General features: G+C 44.1%; 2 protein-coding genes across 9 annotated transcripts in view; one reads left to right on the plus strand and one right to left on the minus strand.

Annotated features, from left to right (window-relative positions):
- The window catches only part of MKRN2 (makorin ring finger protein 2), a 135,695-nt gene extending 133,062 nt beyond the window's left edge, over positions 1-2,633 (plus strand). For 2 of the 3 annotated variants that reach the window (XM_050781496.1, XM_050781497.1), the window contains 2 exons: positions 757-901; positions 1,064-2,633. In XM_050781496.1, the coding sequence (XP_050637453.1) occupies positions 757-901; positions 1,064-1,201 (283 nt within the window). In that variant the 3' untranslated portion in view covers positions 1,202-2,633. The other variant, XM_050781498.1, reaches the window with a different exon arrangement.
- Positions 2,519-25,209, minus strand: part of RAF1 (Raf-1 proto-oncogene, serine/threonine kinase) — an 86,619-nt gene continuing 63,928 nt past the window's right edge. For 4 of the 6 annotated variants that reach the window (XM_050781463.1, XM_050781464.1, XM_050781465.1 and 1 more), the window contains 12 exons: positions 24,169-24,322; positions 23,509-23,568; positions 20,356-20,383; positions 20,120-20,247; positions 19,655-19,772; positions 11,191-11,275; positions 10,288-10,464; positions 6,791-6,837; positions 4,584-4,702; positions 4,025-4,156; positions 3,749-3,883; positions 2,519-3,558 (listed from right to left, as the gene is read on the minus strand). In XM_050781463.1, the coding sequence (XP_050637420.1) occupies positions 3,415-3,558; positions 3,749-3,883; positions 4,025-4,156; positions 4,584-4,702; positions 6,791-6,837; positions 10,288-10,464; positions 11,191-11,275; positions 19,655-19,772; positions 20,120-20,247; positions 20,356-20,383; positions 23,509-23,568; positions 24,169-24,322 (1,327 nt within the window). In that variant the 3' untranslated portion in view covers positions 2,519-3,414. The remainder of the gene's footprint in view (positions 3,559-3,748; positions 3,884-4,024; positions 4,157-4,583; positions 4,703-6,790; positions 6,838-10,287; positions 10,465-11,190; positions 11,276-19,654; positions 19,773-20,119; positions 20,248-20,355; positions 20,384-23,508; positions 23,569-24,168; positions 24,323-25,209) is intronic. The other 2 variants (XM_050781466.1, XM_050781469.1) reach the window with 1 other exon arrangement.

Consider the following 25,209-nt stretch of genomic DNA (forward strand, 5'->3'; position numbering starts at 1 on the left):
AAACCAGAGTTCATTTGAGCAAAATGGGAATTCATTTGATTGAGTTTCCTCGGGCAGGGTTCTTAACGTAGAGGTCTGTGGGGAAAATGGTAGAATTAAGAGAGAGGGAAAATATTTTGAACTGTTTGGTAACTGTAGGCTCTAGACCTAGGCGTTTTATGCATTGAAAAACACTGTTCAGAGAAGGGGTCCAAAGCACATAAGGCGTGAAGAAGCCCTGGTGCTGAGGGTGAAGACAGGAAAACTGGAAGGAGACCTGTGGTTTTAGGCAGTTGCTAAAACCCTCTGCTTTCCCTGTAGTCACCTTGACAGCACTGCAGCCAGGAGGAATGGGAGACTTGGCTTGGTGGAGTACCTAGGGAACTTTGAGCAGAGACAAGTGGCCCAGCTTCAGACCTTAGTGCCCAGAGGAGTGACCAGGCCTGGCTTAGCTCTGTGGTGACCCAGGAGGTGCTCTGGAGCTGCCGGAGGGCCTGTGAGGCACTGCAGTCTCCACACAGCGAGTCCCAAGGCAGGTTCATATCCTTTGCAAGGCTACAGGTAAGTGGGGATGCTTCCTATTCTGCTTGGAAATCAGAATCCCAGCTGTGTGGGACCTGAGACAAATTACTCAACCTCTCCCAGCCTAAGTTGCCCCACCTAGAATGTGAGGCTGACCTACCTCTGGCGTAAGGGTAAGGATAGAGGAAGGCACTGGCCCAATCTGGACCCCACATTTTCCCACCAGCCGCTTGACTTTTTCTTTCTGCTTTTCAGGAAAAAAGCCTGTAAATACTTTGAGCAAGGCAAGGGGACCTGCCCATTTGGAAGCAAATGTCTTTATCGCCATGCTTACCCTGATGGGCGGCTAGCAGAGCCTGAAAAACCTCGGAAACAGCTCAGTTCTCAAGGCACTGTGAGGGTAAGGACTTTAGCCATCTCTAGTTGGGGACACTTAGCAGCTGTGGGCATTTCCAGGTACTGTTCCTGGCAGAGAAATGGGGTAGGCAAAAGAAAGATCAAGCAACGTAGCCTTCCTGTTGCTCTTGGCAGTAACCAGGCATGTCCACTGGCTGTTTTGCAGTTCTTTAATTCAGTGCGGCTCTGGGATTTCATTGAGAACCGAGAAAGCCGGCATGTCCCCAACAATGAAGATGTCGACATGACAGAGCTCGGGGACCTCTTCATGCACCTTTCTGGAGTGGAGTCATCAGAACCCTAAAGAGTAGATGGTTGCCCTGCATCTTGGGCTCCATCGGCCAAAACTTTCCCAAGCCAGGGTGTGCAGAGCTTCCCTGTACTGTAGCCAAGGTGGTGTGTGGCTTGGAATTGAATGGAGTTGGGGTTAGCCTTAGTCTCATTCACTCTCCATTATTACAGCCATGGGGAAGAGTGAAGGATATAAAGTAACCTAATAAGTGTATGGAATTACTATTTTTATAGCTGATATAGTTACACCTCAAGCCCCTCAGGGGTAACAACTAACCACCCAGACTGTTTGTTTGGATTGACTGCTTTAAAAAACAAACTTGGCTCTTATCTTTGATCTTTTCTTTCCAGAAATAGTAAACTTGCAGCTGTCCCTAATGCAGCATATTTTTCTTACCAAAGGATTCTTCAACCCTATAAAAGGACTCCTCTATAGTGTATTTCTCTAGTGTATTTAGTGTGTGGTCAAAATTTTGCTTTATACAGAGCTTTCAAGAATACACAATGCAGAGTGAGTGCAGCATAGCTGTTAACATACAACTTTTTTCTAGGGCTTTAAGGGTGGTCATTTTTTTCGAGTTCTCGCAAGTGTCCCAAATCAGGGTAGCAATCTTGTTGCCACATGTGCAGCAAACAAAGTGGAAGTATAAATCTTTTTCTCCCTTAGGGAGGCTCTTGAAGGAACAGGAGGTACAGTACTGGGTAGCAGTCTGGCCCTCCCATCTGGTTGGTGCTGGGGCCTCCAGCCAGGGCCCTCCAGGGGAACCAAACCTCTGCTCTCACCTGTGGGTTCATGCCCATCAGGGTAATTGTATTGAGAACTCAAAATATACGTGCACTTACATAATATGTGGTTCGTACTCAAGCCATCTATTATCTGCAACGCCTGGCTTTGATTGATTTGAAATTTTGTAAAAATGTCATGGCACCCAAGGTTTCTGATTCTGACCCAGCAGTGGTCCTGAAGAGAGCTGATGGCAAGTCTTGTAGTCATTTTAATTGAAGGGTGAGCACAACCTTGTGAACTAGCACTGGCTTATTCCAAGCTGGAATTTATGTTTTTGTTTTTTTTTAAGCTGTAGCTACCAAATATTTTATAGAACGCATTACTTAACCTATTAGCTGAGTTTAGAATACTTTCTGCTTAATTTTTATACTTAACTCTTCTTCAGTAGAGGGTTACAAAGAGTACAAAGGTTAAATTACAAATTCATTCCCAGCCTAGGCTCTGGGCACATTTCCTGTTCTTGAATTCTGCTCCTGAAGAGGGTGAACAAATGGGACGTTCAAATTGTGAGCTCAGAATTACTTTAAAAGGAGGTAACAGCCATTACACCTAAATTTAATTTATTTTATTAAAATAACATAAAATTGAGGGACCATCAGATAACTGTATTTTGTCAGGTGCAATAAAAACAAAATTAAAACCCAAATCATCAAGAAAACCTGTATTCCTGGCTTCCTTGTATACACATGATGTGACTAGAGAAACAAGGCTGTTAGAGAAACAAGGCTGGCCCTGCGGCCCCGCCCCATAGGGGCAGCTCCTGGAAGACAAAATTCAGCATGATGGAAGACTGCTCCCTGAGGGCCGAGATGGGGACTGGCTGAGTGCCTTGCCTGGAAAACCATCCCAATGCACTGGACACCTTAGAAGCTGTGAAAAGAGGATGTGTCCCCTAAGAAAAGTTCCATAGTACCAAAGCAGGCTCCTTCAGGCGGCCAGAGTCTCGGCAGTCCTGGGCTGTTTGGTGCCTTATGTGCAAAACGTCTGGCGCTGCACCACTCTCTGAAGAAAGTCTCACCTGTGACATGCATTCCTCCAGAAGCTGATTTCCAAAATCCCATGTGTCTCCACATCAGGGCTGGACTGCCTGCTACCTTACTTCCTCAAAATACTCATGTAGCCAACAGCTGGGCTGGGCCCCTGCTTTTTGTACTACCATCAACATCCACTTGCGCATCTAGAGAAGGCTGGGCCTTGAGCATGGAGGATGCGGGGAGGGAGCAGGACGCACCAGCACTGCAAATGGCTTCCTTCTCCCAGGGCCCAAAGGAATAGAAAAGAAGGCAACATGAAGTTAAGGCCCTGTGAGCAGTCTAGAAGGTCCTTAGCAGCAGCTTCTCTGAAAACATGTGTTCTGCCTCTGGAGAAAGGGAGCAGAAAAGTGGGGCCTGCTGGCTTCTCTTCCTCCCCTGGCAGCCTGAGGGCAGGTGCAAAGTCAACTAGAAGACAGGCAGCCTCGGGGATGTGGTCAGCGTGCAAGCATTGATATCCTCAGTGTGGGCTGCCCGATGCAAGGATGGCTCGGAAGCGCTCCGGTTGATCTTCGGTAGAGAGTGTTGGAGCAGCTCAATGGAAGACAGGATCTGAAACAAAGCCCCAGAATGCTCTCATTAGCTGTGTCTCAAAGACACAGGCTGTACCCTGCCCCCAACCATCTTGTAGAGGATCTGGGTCCCCTCCCTATAAAACAAAACAAAATACTCCCACCTTACATTGCCATCTTTAAGAACCAATCCATGCTTTAATCACCATTCTAGCAGCCCTGAGCCTTACCTGGGGAAAAAGAGGCCTCTCTTCCTTTACTTTCTTCACACAGTCAGCTACCAGCCTCTTCATTGCTTTGGGGCAGTTCTTATATAGCTTACTAAGATCTGGGGAGGCATACCCTCGGCCTACCATGAAGATGATCTAAGGGAAAGAAAACAGCTGAGCGAATGGGGGGGTAAATGAACTACAGAAAATATCAAGTCCTAACCCTCTAGCTGCCTAGGCTGGGAGAGGCCCAAGGGCTCCCACGCGTTAGGACCTTTAGCACCAGCACAGACTCACCTGATCTCGGTTGTTGATGTGAGAGTAAGGAAGTTCCCCCGTCATCAGCTCATACAATACGATGCCATAAGAGTAGACATCTGACTGGAAACTGAATGGGTTGTTATCCTGCATTCGGATCACCTCTGGGGCCTACATTTATCACCATATGACAAAAGTGCATTTATCACCATATGACAGACCTTACAGACATCTAGGACCCAGGCTGTCCCTTTCATTAGTTACCAATGAGTCCATTCTTCAGTCCCCACATAGTTTTTCCCCTAAAGGACTCCAACTCAGGCACTGGGTAAAACAGCTCAGGAATCCTTGTCTTTTAAGGACCAACACCCAGCACTTCTATCACCCAGCTTATTATCCTCTCCACACTAAGCTTCACAGTGGTTCTGATCAACAGCTTCCTCAAGAAAATCTACAATTGCCCTGAGGCTGGCTGTCACTAGGGGTCATGTGGATTTCGGGGAAATGTACAGAAACGCTTTAAAAGTTTGCACATAAATCCCCAGGGCATTCCCTTTGCCCTGTACCAGAGACTGCTGGTGGGAGCCCAGATTCTCACCATCCACAGGACAGAGCCAGTAGGTTGTTCAACCTGCTGAGAACCACTCCAGCGGGACTTTACTGTTGCCAAACCAAAATCTCCAATTTTCACTGTTAGGCCTTCATGGAGAAATATATCTCAATGCTTGTTAAGGACTCTGGTTTCAAAAGAATGGTCAAGTTAATTTTGAAAAACATCCCAAAGTTCTTTATAACATGGTAATCTCTCCACCTTCCCTCTGTCACAACCTCTGCACTGAATTTCCTAAGGTTTCTGAAGTTCTTTAAAGTGCTTTTGAAATGCCCCTTCTTCCAGAAGACAGGCAGGGATTGGTCAATGTGCCAGATTATTTGGCCCAAGCCAAAAGCAAGCCAGCGTTTCTTCTCTGCTGCTTCTCCCCATTTGCACGTCTAGGTGCTGGGTCCCTGGCCTTGTGACCTTTCCACATAATACAGGTGCTTGAAACCCTAACACGATGAGCAGAGGCCACACTCCAGTGCTCCCCAGAGGGCCAAGCATGGCCTGCTGACAGCTTACAGTCGTTTCTGCCTGTATTCCACCCTCAAATCACCATCTGAAACTTGAGTGGTTAACAAAATAGCACATCCCTTACTGAGTGTTCAATGTTGTCATAAGAAATTCCTCACTAGAATTGGTACCACCTGGTGACTTCAAAATGAGAACCGAAGTCAGCTCACTTCTGGGTAAAGAAGTCATACAGTTTAAGTCTAACTTGTGAGGGGAAAAAAAATTTAAAAACAGAAAAAAAAAACACATACAAAGTAACTTGTGATCTGTTGGTGCCCAGGAATTCACACCTTAAATCTGTGATGTCTGCTTTCATGGTATAATGTTTGGCTGCTAAAAAGCCCACCATTGAAAGGTGTTCCACACCTCAGACATGTACCTAAAACAGGCCATGTCCCATAATCCAACACAACTATCATGCCTCTCTCACTGCTCAAGAAGAAAAGTGGGTTGTAATGCCATCTTTCTTTCACAAGGAAAGGCTAGTGGAGGGTGGCAGATTCAAATTTGTTAAATTTCATGCCTTACAGCATTAAAAATACCTTTCTTCATTTACTCTTCTATAAAAACAACCCCTCTCCTCTTGTAACAGTGACTTCTGAGGAACCCACTTATGTACCTTTAAGAAAGATCATTTTATTTATTTTTTTGAGACAGAGCCTTGCTCTGTCCCTAAGGCTAGAGTGCAGTGGCATGATCTCAGCTCACTGCAACCACTGCCTCCCAGGTTCAAGTGATTCTCATGCCTCAGCCTCCTGAGTAGCTGGGATTACAAGCACGTGCCACCACACCCAGCTAATTTTTAAATTTAAGAGACGGGGTTTCGCCACATTGGCCAGGCTGGTCTCAAACTCCTAGCCTCAAGTGATCCACCTGCCTCAGCCTCCCTAAGTGCTGGGATTATAGGTGTGAGCCATCACGCCTCGTCAAGAAAGACCACTATTTAAAAATATTTAAAAATAGTGATTTTGGGCCGGGCGCGGTGGCTCACGCCTGTAATCCCAGCACTTTGGAAGGCCGAGGCAGGCGGATCACAAGGTCAGGAGATCGAGACCATGGTGAAACCCCGTCTCTACTAAAAATAGAAAAAAATTAGCCGGGCGCAGTGGCGGGCGCCTGTAGTCCCAGCTACTCGGGAGGCTGAGGCCGGAGAATGGCGTGAACCCGGGAGGCGGAGCTTGCAGTAAGCCGAGATTGCGCCACTACACTCCAGCCTGGGCGACAGCGAGACTCCGTCTCAAAAAAAAAAAAAAAATAGTGATTTTGGAAATCTTTCAACATCTGGCTTGTAGCTACTTACTATCCACATAACAAGTAGATACACATACACACACTGGCCACAAACTAGAAATAAACATAAGACAAAAGCCCAATCCCCCTCAGGTTAAATTTACTAATAGTGTGATAAAATTATACCTATTTCAAGTTTACCGAAATCTCTCCAAATCACTTTTGCTGAGATAAACTCAGAAAGGAACCTAACCTAAACATTGCTCTCATCAGCCCAGGTGAGGCATAAGCTGCTGAGGGGCAGGCCAAGCCTACTAATTTTCTGACTTTTCTGTTTTCCTGTCCTCTTCTTCTTTCCTTAAAAAGATATCCCCTGGCACCGACAGCCACTTGTGATAAAAAGGCTCTCTTCTGTTTCCCTAAATTTAGAACTGAGCAGTCAAATGAACTCAGCAACCAAAGGATACTGTTGGATTTCATGTCTCTGTGGATGATGTTCTTTGCATGCAAATAGCTGTGAAAGGAAAAGGAATTATTAAAAATAAGTTTGAGGGGCATGGGTAGAAAGTAGTTTTAAATTACAGCTAAGAAGTAAAGTCACTGAAGGTCTGGCTCCAAGGAGTGTTACACACAGGGACAGATGCTGTGCTGTTCAGCCTGGTTCACATCACTGCTTACCTGAAAGTGAGGCCACAGTACAAACATGCTTACACTTTTTTTTTTTTTCCCCCTGGAGACTGGAGTGCAGTGATGCAATCATAGCTCACTGCAGCCTTAACCTCCTGGGCTCAAGTGATCCACCTCCCAGTAGCTGGGCCCACAGGCATGTGCCACCACACCACATTTTTTTTTTTTTTTTGGTAGATACAGGGTCTTGCAGTGTTGCCCAAGCTGGTCTTGACTCCTGGGCTCAAGTGATCCTCCCGCGTTGGCCTCCCAAAATGCTTGGATTACAGGCATGGGCCCTGCGCCTGACCATTGCTGACACTTCTTCAAGCATCAGTTTTACTCAAAAGTAATTCTGATAACCCAGTGTCCGTAACTGATGAATGAATAATGTGGCATATCCATACAATGACATGTTACTCAGAAAAGAATGAAGTAGTGACACATGCTACAACCTGGATTAATCTTGAAAATATTAAACTGGGTCAAAGCGCCCAGGCATACAATACCATATCTTATGTATTATACACAGTCAAGCCTCACTTAACGGCAGGGATATCTTCTGAGAAATGTGTTGTTAGCCAACTTGTTATCATGCAAACGTCATAAAGTATACTTACACAAACCAAGATGGTACAGCCTAGTACACACCCTGGCTAAATAGTATAGCCTGTTGCACTTAGGCTACAAACCTCTATGGCCCTCAGTGTACTGAATACTGTAGCTGGTTGTAACATGGTGAGTATTTGTGTCTCTAAACATAGCCAAACATAGGCCGGGCGCAGTGGCTCATGCCTTTAATCCCAGCACTTTGGGAGGGCGAAGCGGGCAGATCACAAGGTCAGGAGAACGAGATCATCCTGGCTAACACGGTGAAACCCCATCTCTACTAAAAATACAAAAAATTGGCCAGGCGTGGTGGCGGGCGCCTGTACTCCCAGCTACTCAGGAGGCTGAGGCAGGAGAATGGCATGAACCCGGGAGGCAGAGCTTGCAGTGAGCCGAGATGGCGCCACTGCACTCCAGCCTGGGCAACAGAGCGAGACTCCATCTCAAAAAAAAAAATAGCCAAACATAGAAAAGGCACAGTAAAAATACAGTATTATAATCTTGTGAGACTACCTTCCTATATCATTATATATATTATATCATATCTTACATGACTGCATTTATATTAAACTATAAAGTAGGCAAAATCTGTAGAAACAGAAAATAGTTGCAAGTGGGTGAGAGGTATTGGGTGACCACTAATGGGTATATCATTTGGATATCTGTCCACTCCAAATCTCAAGTTGAAATGTGATCCCCAGCGTTGGAGGTGGGACCCAAGTGGCAGGTGTCTGGGTCATAGGGACGGATTCCTCACGAATGGCTGGGTGCCCTCCCTGCAGTAACCAGTGAGTTCACACACTATTAATTCACATGCTATTAGTTCACATGAAACCTGGTTATTAAAGAGTCTGGGACCTCCCTCCATGCTCTCTCTCTTGCTCCTTTCTCTCACCATGTCACATGCAGCTCCCCTTGCCTTCTGCCATGAGTAAAAGCTTCCTGAGGGCCTCACCAGACACAGATGCTGATGTCATGCTTTTTGTACAGTCTGCAGAACCATGAGCCAAATAAACCTCTTTTCTTTATAAATTACCCACCCTTAAGTCTTCCTTTAGAGCAACCCAAACAGACTAATACAATGGCATATATTTCTTTCCTGGATAATGAAAATGTTCTAAAATTAGATAGTGGTGATGGCTGCACAACACAATACCAGAAAAACACTGAGGTGTACATTTTAAAAGGGGGAATTTTATGATATATGAATTATATCTCAATTTTTCTGAAAAGTCATTCCATTTCTTAAAATATACAGAAGGCAACTTCCATATGAATTTTAAAGATAATATGAGAATTTCTGTAGGACTTGCAAGCACAGCTATACCTTAGTAGCTCCCAGATGTCTAGGGGGTACAAGGAGTTCCTACTCCTCTACCATAAGGGGCACTTCTGAGGAAAAGTTTGAGAAGCACTACCCTGGGCTAGCCAGGAAAGGTGGGAGGATCACTTGAGGCCAGTTTGAGACCAGTCTGGGCAACACAGTGAGACTTCCAACTCTACAAAATACACAAAAATTAGTTGGGCATGGTAGCGTGTGCCTGCTGTCCCAGCAGCCTATGAGACTGAGCCAAGAGGATTGCTGGAGCCCAGGAGTTCGAGGATGGAGTGAGCTATGATCGCGCCACTACACTCTAGGATAGGTGACAGAGTGAGACCCTGTCTCTCTAAGGAAAGAATTTTTTTTTTTTTTGAGATGGAGTCTGGCTCTGTCGCCCAGGCTGGAGTGCAATGGCATGATCTCCGCTCACTGCAACCTCCACCTCCCAGGTTGAAGCGATTCTTCTGCCTCAGCCTCTCGAGTAGCTGGGATTACAAGCGCGTGCCACCACAACCAGCTAATTTTTGTATTTTTAGTAGAGATGGAATTTCACCATATTGGTGAAGCTGGTCTCGAACTCCTGACCTTGTGATCCACCCACCTCAGCCTCCCAAAATGCTGGGATTACAGGCGTGAGCCACTGTGCCCGGCCAGGAAAAAGTTTTTAATTAAAAAAAAAAAAAAAATCCCAAAAATGACATCTGTTTAAACCCTCATGTGGGACAGCCATGCCTCAAACAGCTGAGCAGAGGGCATTGCCACAGCTATAAGCAGAAGGTACATGCCCCCCACTATGTTCTCAGGTTTCTGATAAAGCGAGGGTAGCAGGCAGAGCCCGAATCTGAGCCCCAAGGGGGAAGCGCCAAGGGGGAAGTTCAGTCCCAACAGGGGAATCTGAACTTTTTTTTTTTTCTTTGAGACAGTCTCGCTCTGCAGCCCGGGCTGGAGTGCAGTAGTGTTATCTTAGCTCACCGCAACCTCTGCCTTCCACGTTCAAGCGATTCTCCTGTCCCGGCCTCCTTAGCAGCTGGGATTACAGGCATGTGCCACCATGCCTGGTTATTTCTTGTATTTTTAGTAGAAACAGGGTTTTGCCACGTTGGCAAGGCTGGTCTCGAACTACTGGCCTCAAGTGATCCACTGGCCTTCGCCTCCCAAAGTGCTGGGATTACAGGTGTGAGCCACCTCACCCAGCTGGAACCTGAACAACTCATTCCTGATAACTGGCCCCTCCAGCCAAGGCCAGAGGCTTACGCAAAGATATCACAGAATCGCTTAATGGACTAGAAGGCTTTTCCTGATTCTGGTTCCAATTTAGGGACAAATTTGATGCCTGGGTCCCAGAGAGGCATCAGACCATCTACTCACTCCATTCCCTGAGCCGTCTGCCGGGCAATGTCAATTAGCTGGAACATCTGAAACTTGGTCTCCTGGACATGCAGGTGTTTGTAGAGGCTGCTGCCCTCGCACCACTGGGTCACAATTGCCAGGTTGTCCTTTGTCATGTACCCCATGAAAAGCAGAATGTTCACATGCCGTGTTTTGCTGGGGAGGTGAAGAGAGGAGAGGGAGGAGGAAAGTGCTCAGGGAGGTCTACTGTGCTTTTCCGTGGACACTGGGTTCTGTGCTCTCGACACCACCCCCAGTCCCAACCTGGAGGGGGCTAGAAAAACAAACACATGGCATGGCTGATAACCCAGGTGGCATTCTGAGCAAATAGAGAAGCGCACCATTAGTTCACTGGGCCATCAGTTCAGTGCTGGCCTTGCTTACAGAGACGACGTTACCCTCCATCAATGTACACTCCATGACCCTCCCCGTGGAGGTCACAAGGACTCCTCTGTAGAAATCTCCATTATATGACTTATTCCTACAAGTCTAAATAGTGACTGAAAGATTTGAAAGCTGACTGTTCTGAAGTCTAAAATAAAGCAACTCAGCTATAAAGAGGGTTCTGGGAAATAAAGGTAAAAATAGGGCCTATTTCTGCCCACCTCAAACCAAAACCCAGAGATAGAACTTGGGCTATTGAGTTTACTGTGCCCAGAGGAGGGTATTCTCCTGAGAAGGGGCTCTTCGAAAGGCCTGACAGCCACATAAACTAAAGGAAAGATCCCTTGCTCTCAAAGGAGGAGCATCCAACCACAGGAACTCCAAAGTGAGTCCTAACTGCCCGCCCATCCCAACCCGCGGCACAGTCCACTAACTCTGCAGTCCTTGTACCCCCACTCTAGCACTCCAGAGGGACTGGACTGCCAGCTTTGTACTCACCGCAGAACAGCCACCTCATTCCTGAAGGCCTGGAATTGCTCTGGGGTTGGGTCGACAACCTTTAGGATCTTTACTGCAACGTCTCCTGCAAAATTAGTTGGCAATCAGTGCAATCAGTTGATCTTAGTCTTTCAAGTAACCTAGTTTTGAAGAAGATACAGTGAATCATTTATCCAAAGAATCACATACCTACACAGATACAACAAATCTCCAAAATTTTTTTTTTGAGACAGGGTCTCACTCTGTTGTCTAGGCTAGAGTGCAGTGGCACGCAGCGGCCTTGACCTCCTGGGCTTAAGCAATCCTCCCACCTTGGCCTCCCAAAGTGCTGGGATTACAGGTCCAATTTCTACATAATTCAAATGACTCAAAAAAGTGACATAGGTTAACTGCTATCCCTACAGTTAGGCCTTCAATAGTCTTGGTTAAACTATTCATACCAATCCTGGCAAGCCCCAGACGGGAGGTCATGTGTGACAGGTCAAAACCTTGTCCTGTGGGAATGAAATCAGTGCATGGATATGAATGGCCTGGCAAATACAGAATGACTGGGGCTGGATGCTGTTGTAAGGAAGCAGACCATTTAGCAACTACTGAGGTTGAACTCTGAATCCACATTTCAGTGAGACCTAAGATGGTCACTAGGAAAAATTCAGAGATATATATTGAAATTAAGCTTCTCTGCCTTCAATACCGTTAAAAAGTAATCCTAATAATACTGAACCCTGGCACTGTGTGTACTTTTATCTCTTTTAATCCTCACAGCTGCCCTATGACGTAAATAATTTATCTTCACTTCAGACAACAAGCAGAGAAGTTTAGTCACTTGCCCAAGGTCATACAGTCAAAAAACAAAGAGTGCTGCAGCCAGGATCAAAACCCCAGTCTGACTCCAGTTGCTATCCTACCTACTAGACTGACAACTGACTGTCAAGCACTGTAAAACCAGCCTCTTGATATAACTTTAGACACATCCAGGGATCCCGTTCCACTTTAGAGTGCTATAAATTTAAAAGCCACTTTCTTTTCTTTTCTTTTTTTTTTCCTGAGACGGAGTCTCACTCAGTTTACCCAGGCTGGAGTGCAGTGGCGCAATCTTGGCTCACTGCAAGGTCTGCCTCCCGGGTTCACACCATTCTCCTGCCTCAGCCTCCCGAGTAGCTGGGGACTACAGGTGCCCGCCACCACGCCTGGCTAATGTTTTTTTTTGTGTTTTTTTTTTTGTATTTTTAGTAGAGACAGGGTTTCACTGTGTTAGCCAGGATGGTCTCAATATCCTGACCTTGTGTTCCGCCCGCCTCAGCCTCCCAAAGTGCTGGGATTACAGGCGTGAGTCACTGTGCCCGGCCAAAAGCCACTTTCGAAAGTGTTTCTGGAGCCTCTCTGTTGGAGCCTTCCTCTTTATTTTTTTTTTTGAGATGGAGTCTCGCTCTGTCACCCCGGCTGGAATGCAGTGGTACAATCTCGGCTCACTGCAACCTCCACAAGCGACTCTCCTGCCTCAGCCTCCCGAGTAGCTGGAATTACAGGCACGCTCCACCATGCCCAGCTAATTTTTGTATTTTTTGGGGAGACTGGTTTTCACCATGTTGCCCAGGCTGGTCTCAAACTTCTGACCTCAAAGGATCTGCCTGCCTCAGCCTCCCGGTGTGCTGGGATTACCGGCATGAGCCACCCCACCCAGCCCTCCACATTTCATTTTTGGGAAGAAAATTGGTAGAGAGATGGTTCTCACAATAGGTACCAAACTGTCTCCCCGTGATCTCTGGTTTTATCATCTAAAGTTTCAGTGAGTCCCTGTGTTTTAACAGCAGCCTCCAAAGTGGCTCTCATCCAGTTAACCTGCATTACCATGGTAAACCATGTGTTTACCATGGACCCTGGGCCATGGGCTGCCGATGAAGGTGCTGTTGACTGGATGGGAGAGATCCACACTATGTTTAAAGCTACCTTCTATCTAGAAAAATGGATCTGGTATACCATATGGGACACATGTATAACCAGCCCTGAGTAGGAGGACAACAATCTTTTGTGTAAGTGTCCATTCCGGTACAGTTGGAGCCAAGACAGGAGTGCTGGAACAGAAGGGGTTCCCCAAGATGGGGGAGTAAATTTTTTTTTTTTTCTTTTTTGGAGATGGGGCCTCACTATGTTGCCTAGGCTGGCCTCGAACTCCTGGGCTCAAGCAATCTTCCGACCTCAGCCTTCCAAGTAGCTGGGACTACAGGTGCCTAAGTAAATCTCTTTTCCAAGAGGATATGGAAAGGTTTTCTGAAAGAAATAGGATATAAACCAAGGGAAGGACTTTAGTAAATAGGAGAGAATGTTTCAGACTGGGCACATCAGAAATAAAGGTGAGGTGAGGGGGATGAGAGAAACCTGAGCTGTGTTTAGTAAACTCTAGGGTAGGATTTGGACACCTGTAGGACAGAAAGAGGGAGGCCACAGAGGAATCTGCTGCAATAGCCCAGGAAAAGTACAAGCACAATGGGTGACTGTGGGGACTTAGAAAGAAGGGATGAAGATAAGAAACCCTGTGAAGGTAAACTGACCCAATGAGGCAGTCAACTGAGTGGGAGTGCTGGGAAAATGGCCAACGCTATGACCCAGGCTACAGGACCCAGAAAAGGGCAGAGTCTTTAATGGGATGGGATAGGACAGGGCTAGGGGTTCAGGCACATGGCTTGGCAGATGCTGGATGATTGCTCAGGGGGAACTGCTTCTAAGGACCTTCCTATTTCACGGGCCTTGTTTTGCAGTCCATTCCTTCTTATAGCTCTCCTCTGGGCATGCTCTAGTTGTCACTGAACCCACCCTCTGGTGTCACCTGTTCTGGCCCTAATCAGTAATACAACCTCAGAATTCAGAGCCAAAGTTCACGCAGTGACTTACTCTGACCTTGTAGTCAGCTGAACTTCCTTAGCAGTTTCCACAAGCATTATCATTAAGCCACATCTTCCCCCTCCAGTTCTACTTTTTGGAACAACAAATAGGACTTATCTCTGTTAAAAGTTGATCTTTTCTTTTTTCTGTCATCTTAGCCAGTTGAACTCTTCTCACTTTTCTAAATCCTCAGTACTGTGCAAATACATATCACACCTCTGGTTAAGTCACTGATGGGAAGACCAAACAGGGTCAACCAAAGACAGAGCCCATGGTACTTGCAGGGATCCATCTGCCAGCCAGCTCTCGTTAACATAGTTATGGTAATAGATTATTTGCAATTTCTTATGAAATCCAGAAGCAATGTTCTATACTGCAGCATTCCCCTCATTTACATATAAACAATCCAAGGACTGCCACGAAAGGGATTCATTCAATCTGCTAGGATCAATGAGCAAACATTATAGGAAAATGGATTTCAACTCTAATAAAGAATTATTCCATGCCCGCCCCTTGCCCCACCCTGGCTCTTGCTCTGTCACCGAGACTGCAGTGCAGCAGCACCATCATGACTCACTGCAGCCTCAAACTCCTGGGCTCAAGGGATCCTCCCACCTCAGCCTCCCAAGTAACTGGGACTACAATACAGGTGTGCACCACCACGCCCAGCTAATTTGTAAAATTTTTTGTAGAGACGAGGGTCTCATGTTGCCCAGGCTGGTCTCAAACTCCTGACCTCAAGTATTCTCCCGCCTCAGCCTCCTAAACTGTTTGGCCACTGCACCCAATTACATGTGGGCCACTGCAACCAATTAAGAACTATTTTCTACTAGTAGGAACTACCTGGAGATAGAATGGGCTTTCAGACAGATCATGAGCTCTCTCATCACACTCATTTTCAAACAAAGGCTGGCCAAACCTCCTAAAAGTCTCGTACGACCCCGGATCCCACTTAACCCAAATGATAGTCTTTATAGGACCCTAAAACACCCTACCACTGGACCTCACTCCTATTAGTCTACCTCTCACTCACTCTAAATGAAGTCCTAAGATCTCCTTGAGTTCTCTGAACAGGCCAGGTAAGTGGTCCACTTTGCACTTGATATTACTGCTTCCCTAGATATCTGCACCACCCTCACCCTCCATGCAAATGCCACTTTCTTGGCAGATTCCTCCCTGACCAACCTACTAAAAACTTTGAACTGGGACTGCCAGTGCATATCTCCTTTCCTCCATTTTTCTCTTTAGCAATTACAGCACACTATATATTCTGCTTTTCTTGTTTACTGTCCCCGCTAAGAATATAAAGTCCTTAAGTTTTTTTTTTTTTTTTTTGGAGAGAAAGCATCTTGTTCTGTTGCCCAGGCTGGAGTGCAGTGGTGTGATCATGGTTCACTGCAGCCTCTATCTCGCAGGCTCAAGTGATCCTCCTGCCTCAGTTTCTCGAGTAGCTGGGACAACAGACACACAGCACCACGTTCAGCTAATTGTGTTTTCTTGTAGAGACAGGGTCTCACTATGTTGTCTAGGCTGGTCTCGATTTCCTGGGCTAAAGTGATCCTCCCACCTCAACCTCTCAAAGTGCTAGGGATCACAGGTGTGAGCCACCACACCTGGCCTAGAGAATTTTTTTTTTTTTTTTTTTGAGATGGAGTCTCGTTCTGTTGCCCAGGCTGGAGTGCAGTGGTGTGATCTTGGCTTACTGCAACCTCCACCTCCTGGGTTCAAGCAATTCTCCTACCTCAGCCTCCTAAGTAGCTGGGATTACAGGTGCGCGCCATCACGCCCGGCTAATTTTTATATTTTTATCAGAGACAGGGTTTCACCATTTCAGTCAGGCTAGTCTTGAACTCTTGACCCCAAATGATATGCCTGCCTTGGCCTCCCAAAGTGCTGGGATTACAGGCATGAGCCACCGCACCCAGGCTTGATGCCAAATTTAATGCTCAAAAGGAGGTTGTGAACTTTGGGCCTCAGAGACGCTGCTTTAAATAAATATGTTGAGTTTTAGTTTATGCATCTGAGGCCTCTGAGTTGCTTTGAGACCCTTTCTGCTTTACTTCCACAGTGGCTCGGCTGAGTTAAAAAAAATCTTCAATCAAAATCATGAAAACAGTTGTAATTTTTAAGATACTGAACAGGGCCGGGCACGGTGGCTCAAGCCTGTAATCCCAGCACTTTGGGAGGCCAAGACGGGCGGATCACGAGGTCAGGAGATCGAGACCATCCTGGCTGACACGGTGAAACCCCGTCTCTACTAAAAAATACAAAAAACTAGCCGGGCGAGGTGGTGGGCGCCTGTAGTCCCAGCTACTTGGGAGGCTGAGGCAGGAGAATGGCGTGAACCCGGGAGGCGGAGCTTTCAGTGAGCTGAGATCCGGCCACTGCACTCCAGCCTGGGTGGCAGAGCGAGACTCCGTCTAAAAAAAAAAAAAAAAAAAAAAAAAAAAAAGATACTGAACAGGTATATTGTATACAGGAACCAGAATATGGGGGGAAAAAAGTATTGCACGAAACAATCTAGAAATTATGTTTCCTTGACCACTCATTTTTCTTCTTCATTCATAGACCAGGGCTTGCTTTCTGAAAGCATGGCATAAAAGTCCACTGCTCCTCACTCCTCTGACTTTTGAGACTTTCTGACTTAAAAAACCTACAGTCTTTTTTTTTTTTTTTTTTTTTGAGACTGAGTCTCGCTCTGTCACCCAGGCTGGAGTGCAGTGGCACGATCTCGGCTCACTGCAAGCTCTGCCTCCTGGGTTCACGCCATTCTTCTGCCTCAGCCTCGCGAGTAGCTGGGACTATAGGCGCCGCCACCACACCCAGCTAATTTTTTGTATTTTTAGTAGAGACGGGGTTTCACCGTGTTAGCCAGAATGGTCTCGATCTCCTGACCTCGTTATCAGCCCGCCTCAGCCTCCCAAAGTGCTGGGATTACAGGCATGAGCCACCGCACCTGGCCTAAAAAATCCTAGAATCTTAAAAACAAGTTATCTACATTCTAATAGCAGTCTTTATGGAAGTAACACTGTAACAAATAATCTTTATCACAGTTTGAAAGCTCACCCTATTGAGAGAAGACAAAGTTCGGAAGCAGAACCATGTAGTAATACCTTGAAAACTTATGAATCCCCAAATAAAAGTGCTCAACCAGAGGAAAATTAAACTTGGGTACAACTTAAACTTCATCCGCTGGCTTTTAGCTGGGGCTTTTAAAATGTGATATAAAAATGATCAAATGCTAACAGAAGCAATAAATGCAATATCCATTGCTCTGCCTCCTACAATTACTAGCAGCCTTGTTATCTCAGATACAAGTAAGTGCTCTATCCCACAAAGTGCTTCTGTTCTTCTTTCCTAAGGAATCCTGGAGATATTTATGCCATCTAAAATATTCTGCAACTGGCTGGGCATGGTGGCTCATGCCTGCAATACCAGTACTTTAGGAGGCCGAGGCAGGCAGATCGCTTGAGTTCATGATTTCAAGACCAGTCTGGGAAACAAAGCGAAACCCTATCTCTACAAAAAATACAAAAATTAGCTGGGTGTGGTGGCATGTGCCTATAGTCCCAACTACTTGGGAGGCTGAGGCAGGAGGATGGCTGGCTTGAGCCCAGGAAGCAGAGACTGCAGTAAGCCAAGATTGTGCCACAGTACTCCAGTCTGGGCAACAGAGCCAGATCTTGTCTCTAAATACATATAAATAAATATTCTACAATAGTATCATTTCTCTGGGACCCGGGAGGCAGCCCGGTAGTACATACTAGATGCAATTTTCTTTTTTTTCTGAGACAGGGTCTTGCCCTTTCACCCAGGTTGGAGTACAGTAGTGTGTACTCACTGTACTCAGCTCACTACAACATTCGCCTCCTGAGCTCAAGCAATCTTCCTGCCTCAGACTTCCGAGTAGCTGGGACTACAGGCGAGTGCCATCATATCCACCTAATTTTTGGTAGAGATGGGATTTCACGATGTTGCCCAGGCTGTTCTTGAACTCCTAGGCTCAAGTGATCTGCCTGCCTCAGCCTCCCAAAGTGCTGGGATTACAGGCGTGAGCCACCCTGCCCAGCCAGATGCAATTTTCAAAGGAAAAGGAATCATTCCACATGTACTTTACAAATGTTCAGTCGGGTGCCAATCCTCTTAAGGAACTAGAAATTGGTCAGATGATTAACTACAAATGGTGAAAACCCATGCATTAATGAGCATGGTAAATTACAAGTGGTAAAAACCATGCATTAAAGAACACAAGGTAAGGCTGGGCACAGTGGCTCATGCCTGTAATCCCAGCATTTTGAGAGACCCAAGAGGACTGCTTGAGTCCAGGAGTTGGAGACCAGCCTGGGCAACATAGTGAGACCTTGTCTCTACAAAAAATAAAAAAAAATAAAAAAATATTAGCTGTCTCTACAAAAAATAAAAAAATATATAGCTGGGCATTGTCTGGGCATAGACCTTGTCTCTACAAAAAATAAAAAAATATTAGCTGGGCATTCACCTGTGCTCCCAGCTACTTGGGAGGCTTACGAAGGATTGTTTGAGCCCAAGAATTGAGGACTGCAGTGAGCTGTGATTGTGCCACTGTACTCTAGCCTGGGCAACAGAGCAAGAATCTATCTCCAAAAAAAAAAGAACACCAAGTACTCAAAACTGGAGGTGTTTGATATTTTCAGTACCTTGAATTTTAATACTCCATTCATTTGATGCTTTTAACTTCTCTCAATCTTTGCACATTTGCACATTTATCTCTAAAGATAATTCCGGTGTCATCCAAAGTAGAAGTATAGGCACTGAGGGACTCTGTGATTTTTGCTTTATTGTAATCTGAATTTAGAAGAGATGACTTTTTGGGAACATGCAGCATTTTCAAGAAAATACCTATTATTTGCCAAAGTCCTAAAGCCAGAGGCATTAAAAACCTAACAGAGAAATGCTAAGTATGTTGCCAAAATGTTGAGTGTTGCCAAAATACACAAGCCGTAACTACAGAAGTTAAATAGTACCTTTCTTCCAAGTGACAAAGTGTTTCCATTAAAATAAGAACACTAATATTCCACACAGATTCAATAATTAAGTCTATGCCTTCCCTGTTTGATAGGGATACCCACAACTAATCCTTGGGCGGGACAAAGAGAAGTTATTTCAGGAGATTTCCAGCTTTCTTATGCCTAACTGCATGACCATGGGCAAATCAGCCCCCATTTCAATCTCTAAGGTCCTTTCCAACTTACAGTTTTTAGAACCCAAGCTCCCTCCATAGCAGCAGACTCTTGCTCACTTAAGGAGCTTCCAAGCATGACCCATGTGCAGACTGTATTTAATCAGTTTAAAGGAGAAGCACTCCTGACATCTGATTATAGGGCTCAAGTCTTATTCACTAATTTCTAATTATCCTGGGAGCTTTATAAGAACCTAGTCTAAAAAGAATTAAGCTCAGTCTTCAAGTATAACCAAGTATCTAAGGGAGAGTACTGCTGTAAGCCCAGAAGCACTCAGTCTTCTCTTCCTCCTGGCCCCCTGAGCTGAAACTTGACTTCACACCAAAGCCCTGCAGTAAGTAAACGGAAGGCCCCAAGCTTACCGTGCCATTTGCCCTTATAAACAGTTCCAAAAGAGCCTGACCCAATCCGAGTGGACAGCATCACTTCACTGGCTTCTATTTCCCAGTAATAGCTTGAATCTCTCTGTCCACGAGGCCTCTGAAACAAGTAGAGATCATTATTATACTCCATGCAATGGTAATAATCTTTTGATAATGAGGGCATCAAAGAAAGGATCAACCCATGTCATCTGTTTCCATATCTTTTAAAGATAAACATATTAACCACAATTCCAATTTTTGTCTTTTGAGAAATACCATTTCAGTTAAAGCACTGGCAAGCTGTCTGATGCAAGTGTGCCAAAAATGACAGTGACATTTATAATCTCCTTCATTAAATATACTTTATTAGAATCCTCTCCCAAAATAAGTTAAAAGTATTCTAATTTCCAACGAGGTTTTTCTTACTGAACCCTAATTGGCAGGAGGTACGGTTTCTATACTCACAATTTTGTTTTTCTCCTGGGTCCCAGATACTGGTGCCCGCTCTCTTTGTGCTGGCACGGGTGTTTTCGGCTGTGACCAGCCTGTTGGGCTCAGATTGTTGGGGCTACTGGACAGGGCTGAAGGTGAGGCTTAATAGACAAGACAAACAGAATCCACACAAGGATAAGCCAACAGAAGATACACCGTATAAAGAAAAAAAGCCCATTATTGTTGGCTAAATGACTATGGAAAAGTACCTGATTCGCTGTGACTTCGAATTGCATCCTGAAACAGAAAAGGAAAGCTGGTCAACTCCTACACACAAAAGATTTTCTCTGGGGGAGGGAAAAGAGAGGAGAAGGATGTGCAAGAACAAAATAGTATTAAAAAACCTCTAAAAACCATAAAAATCCTAAACATACTCAAATCAACGTTCCTTGATTAAATTCAGTAAGTATCAGTGGCCAGTACCTCCAAGGCTGATTTTTCATTAAATATTAGAGGGACTGGTATCAATTTTTTTGTTTTTTTTTTAGATGGAGTCTTGCTCTGTCACCCAGGCTGGAGTGCAGTGGCGCAATCTCAGCTCAATGCAACCTCCACCTCCCAGGTTCAAGCGATTCTTCTGCCTCAGTCTCCCGAGTAGCTGGGATTACAGGTGTGCACCAGCATGCCTGACTAATTTTTGCATTTTTAGTAGAGACAGGGCTTTGCCATGTTGGCCAGGCTCGTCTTGAACTCCTGACCTCAGGTGATCCACCCGCCTCAGCCTCCCAAAGTGCTGGGATTACAGGTGTGAGCCACCGTGCCAAGCCTGGTATTAGTTTTTCATATATAATGAAAACCACATTCTTTTTCTCAAAAGAAAGCAATGTACACAACAAACATACTCTTTCAAGGGAAGCTAGCAAAGTTACTCTCAGCTGAGACCCTTCCAAAGATTGGGAATCTTGTTCCACTGAGGCTCAAAACTTTTTTAAAAAAGGCAGGGTGGAGAGGTGGATTCTGGGGGAAGCTCTTACTCCACAAGGAGTTAGGCTAAATTAACTAGAAGTTGGATTTGCAAAAGGTAAGCAGCCTACATACTTTATCCAAGCCTAAAATCACAGAAAGCTGGAAAGACCACAAATCCAAGTTCAAAACCAACATTTTACATATAAGAAAACACATCTGAACAGGTAAGGAGACTTGGCAGGGTCACTTGGCAGAGCCAGGGGGTGGCAGAAATAGAACCAGAAACCATCACACACGGATCTCAGCCCTCAGCTCTTTCACCACAAAACACTGCCTTATGGGTGAATTTGGAAATTGATTACATTCTACTCATGGGAGAAAGCAAAGGCTATCTTTAGGATTTATTAGAAACTGTTTGGAAAATAATTTAAAACACAGAGGCCTCGATGAGACCTAAACCTCAATCTAAAATTCATCACTTGGAATAGAATAGTATAATAGAATAATATAAAACCACTTGGCCCCCGTATCCTCAAAAAGGACATTTTTTGGGGGGAGGTCCTACTATTATCTTTGTGTAACTACAGTATAGACAAGATACTTGTTCCACAGAACTATTACTAGAATGCTCCCACTCAATGATATTATTACAAGATAAAAAGAATCAAACCAAGCTGTTCCTCTGCTCCCAAAACATAATTCGGAATTTAACAAGAAAGCCTAGTTCTGGTTCCCAAAACTAGCTAGTCTTCAGAATTACTTGGATAGTGATTCTGACTCTGGAAAGAAGAATGACGATCCACCCCTAATCCTCAACCCAGGATTGACTGAGCATGTTCTGGAGGGGAACGTGGGAAGCCCAGGAATCTGTGTGTTTTTAAGTACAGCAGGATAACTGCCAGGTGGGCAAAACAGTGGCAAAAAATAACGTGGATTTCAATAGAAATCGGCAGCTGTAGCTTCATTATCCAAGTAATCTGTTCTTTGTTTTTAAAGCAAAGCACAATTTATTTTTATTAACCACAATTATATTCCTATGTAGTAGGATATTTTCCTTAATGTCATAGTAATTTTCTTCCCTATATCCATTAAATATTCCGTATTTTATTCTGTGCTAATTTCTACAGCTGGATCAATTTATCCTAGAAAGAATTTTTCTATTGTTCCTGGAATCTAAATACTCAAGAGAACTATGAATAATTTGAGACTTACAAACAATTTAAATAAATAAAGCAACAATTAGTCTACTTTTAAAATGCTGACTCATATGTGATTAAATAACAGGAATCAAAATTTACCCTGCTTCCAAAGTAAAAAATGATGAGGCATAACAGTTGTGCTAATTCTTTTATAATAAAAACTCAAAAATGCTTGACACAATCATACATAGCTCATTACAACCTCAAACTCCTGGGCTCAAGCAATCCTCCTGCCTGAGCCTCCTGAGTAACTAGGACTGCACGTGCGCACAACCAAGCCTAGCTAATTTTCATATACCTTTTTGTAGAGGTGGGGTTTTGCTACATATAGCCCAGGCTGGTCTCGAACTCCTGGTCGCAAGTGATCTTCCCACCTAGCCAATTCTGACCTTTACTGTTCCCTGTTAAGTATTACAGTGTTCATACAGGAACAAACCATTTAATAAAAGTAGCAGTAACTGGTATATTATTGTATTATCAGGACTAATCATAATGATAAAGCCAAAATAACAAAATTAATAGCTTATACATGACCTCCTCACAACAGTGGCAGGACAATTATGTTGAAAGTGATTTGAGGTCTGAGTGAAATAAACTGTGCCTGAGGCAGCAGATGTCTACATGATGAGAGAGAGCATAGTTATCTCTGATAAGCTTTCAATAAAGGATATTTATTCCAGGGTTTATCAACCAAACTGACACATTTGGTACTAATATATAAACAGAATACCAATGCTGTGAGTACCAACTAAGTCAGTCTAACATTAGTCTGGTTGGAACTGATTTAAAACAAAAAACAAAAAACAAAAAACTTTTTAATGCCCTTGGCCTCAAAATCTAATTTGAGATTTTTTGTTTGTTTTTAAGGTGGATTCTTACCATGTTGTCCCAGTTGGAGTGCAGTGGCTAATCAGAGGCACAATTGTAGCTCCCTACAGCCTAGAACGTCTGGGCTCCAGTGATCCTCCTGCCTTAGCCTCTGGAGTAGCTGGGACAACAGGCATACACCGCCATGCCTGGCCTAACTTAAGAAATTCATTTCACCTATCATCAATACCATATACAACATTTTTTTTTAACTTCTATATACTCTACTGCCAAAAAAAAAAAAAAAAAGGAAAAAAGAAAACATGGAAACAAGCAACAAGAAATATAAATTTAACTTTGCAACTATTTCATTTTTGGTAGTCTACTGTCTGATAGTTTCAGCAATCCTGTTAATTACAAGAAAGCGAAAGCATGAAGAAAAATACCTACTCTTCCCCTCAAACAAAATCGTCTGGACCACGCCCTGGGAGAAGCATTCAGGCTGTTATTCTAGTCCAAAGCAATGAGAAATAAAGAAGAATAAAGAACAAAGGAAGTATTTAAGTGTATTCAGTTGTTATTAAAGATGAAGCAGAAAGCAAATTAAACCAATAGGACATAACCAAAAAGCCAAGAAAAGAAAAAGCAGTTCAAAAACACTAGCTTTGGGCACTTGGACATCTCCCTAAATACCTGCTTATTAAATCCTAGGACTCCACCCTTTTATTTCTAAATAAAATCACAAAAGTCTTCCAGAGAATCTGTAGTTCTCCATCACTGTTATTTTCTGTCCCACACCAAAATTAAACTCCTCTTTAAATATCTTAGGCACTCGTTCATTAAAAGCCTATTCAAATCTGATAATGGGAAGAGTTCAAATGTTAACATATTTTTCAGGAAATTTTAGTTCTCCACTTGAATGATATACCAACCAGACTATTCAGCCAGTCTAAAGATATTATGGATATAAAATAAACTGTAAAAGTCCAGAGACCTGAGAAAGTGTTGCAACATTCTTTGATCAGATTTGAAACCCAAAACTCTCTGAAATAAATATCACCCTCACCCCATTAATTGACTGACATTACCACCCCCAAGGGGCCCTATTACCTCAATCATCCTGCTGTCCACAGGCAGGGTGGTGCTGACCATGTGGACATTAGGTGTGGACGTCGACCTCTGCCTCTGGGAAAGGGAACCTTCAGATGAGGGACTGGAGGTGTTAAAGGTGAAGGCGTGAGGTGTAGAATACCTGTGCTGAGAACTAGGCAAGGAGGAGAAAGAAAATTCCATGATTGGCATTTAGGCTTTCATACTGGTGAAGTCTTTCAACTACCTACTTGATTAAGATGCTTAAGGGCAAACTCTACCTGTACAACCTTTGACACAATGTTTGATTCTTTCAAATATGTGACATCTAAAAATTATCTTAAGTCTGGGTGCTTTTGCATACAAAATTTGGAACAGGAAATAATATATGTATTGGGAATTCAATGAAAAGGAGAATGTATTGTAAGTTTTCTTTTTTTTAATAAAGCGCCACCCGAATACTCCAAATTTTTACATCTTCTCCGGGAAAGAATAGATTAACATTTGACAACCACACTACCACTTATTAAGCTAGTTGAAACGTGCCCAGTTTAATTTAGAGACTAAATTTGAGAACTTTAAGATTTTAAACAGATCAGGAGACGTGCTGAGCATGTCTGCAAAAAGGCCAGACGTTTTCATTATTTGTTCTAAAGATTAGTTTGAGGTTTGTTCAGATTCAGTTAACATCCATGTATGAATTAAAGGGATAAAAGGCCAGCTTTTCTAAGGGAAATTGTTCTATTGTCTTGAAAAAACGCCTTCCCACATAATTCTGTTTATGGCTTCAGAGGCCTGGTTTCTTCTAATCTTCAGAGGTAACTACAAACTCTTGGTCAGATCTGCTTTTCAAATTATCAAGAAAAATAAAAGTCATACACAAATATATATCCAGACATATGCAAATTCCTTATTCTGAGATATGCTGCCTTTAATAATTTCCATAGTAGTTTCACATTAAACATTATCTGATTACACATTATGTGTGTGTGTATTTTTTGGAGACAGAGTCTTGCTCTGTCACCCAGGCTGAAGTGCAGTAGTGCCATCTCAGCTCACTGC

Source organism: Macaca thibetana, chromosome 2, assembly GCF_024542745.1.
Source record: "Macaca thibetana thibetana isolate TM-01 chromosome 2, ASM2454274v1, whole genome shotgun sequence".
Classification (NCBI taxonomy): Eukaryota; Metazoa; Chordata; class Mammalia; order Primates; family Cercopithecidae; genus Macaca; species Macaca thibetana.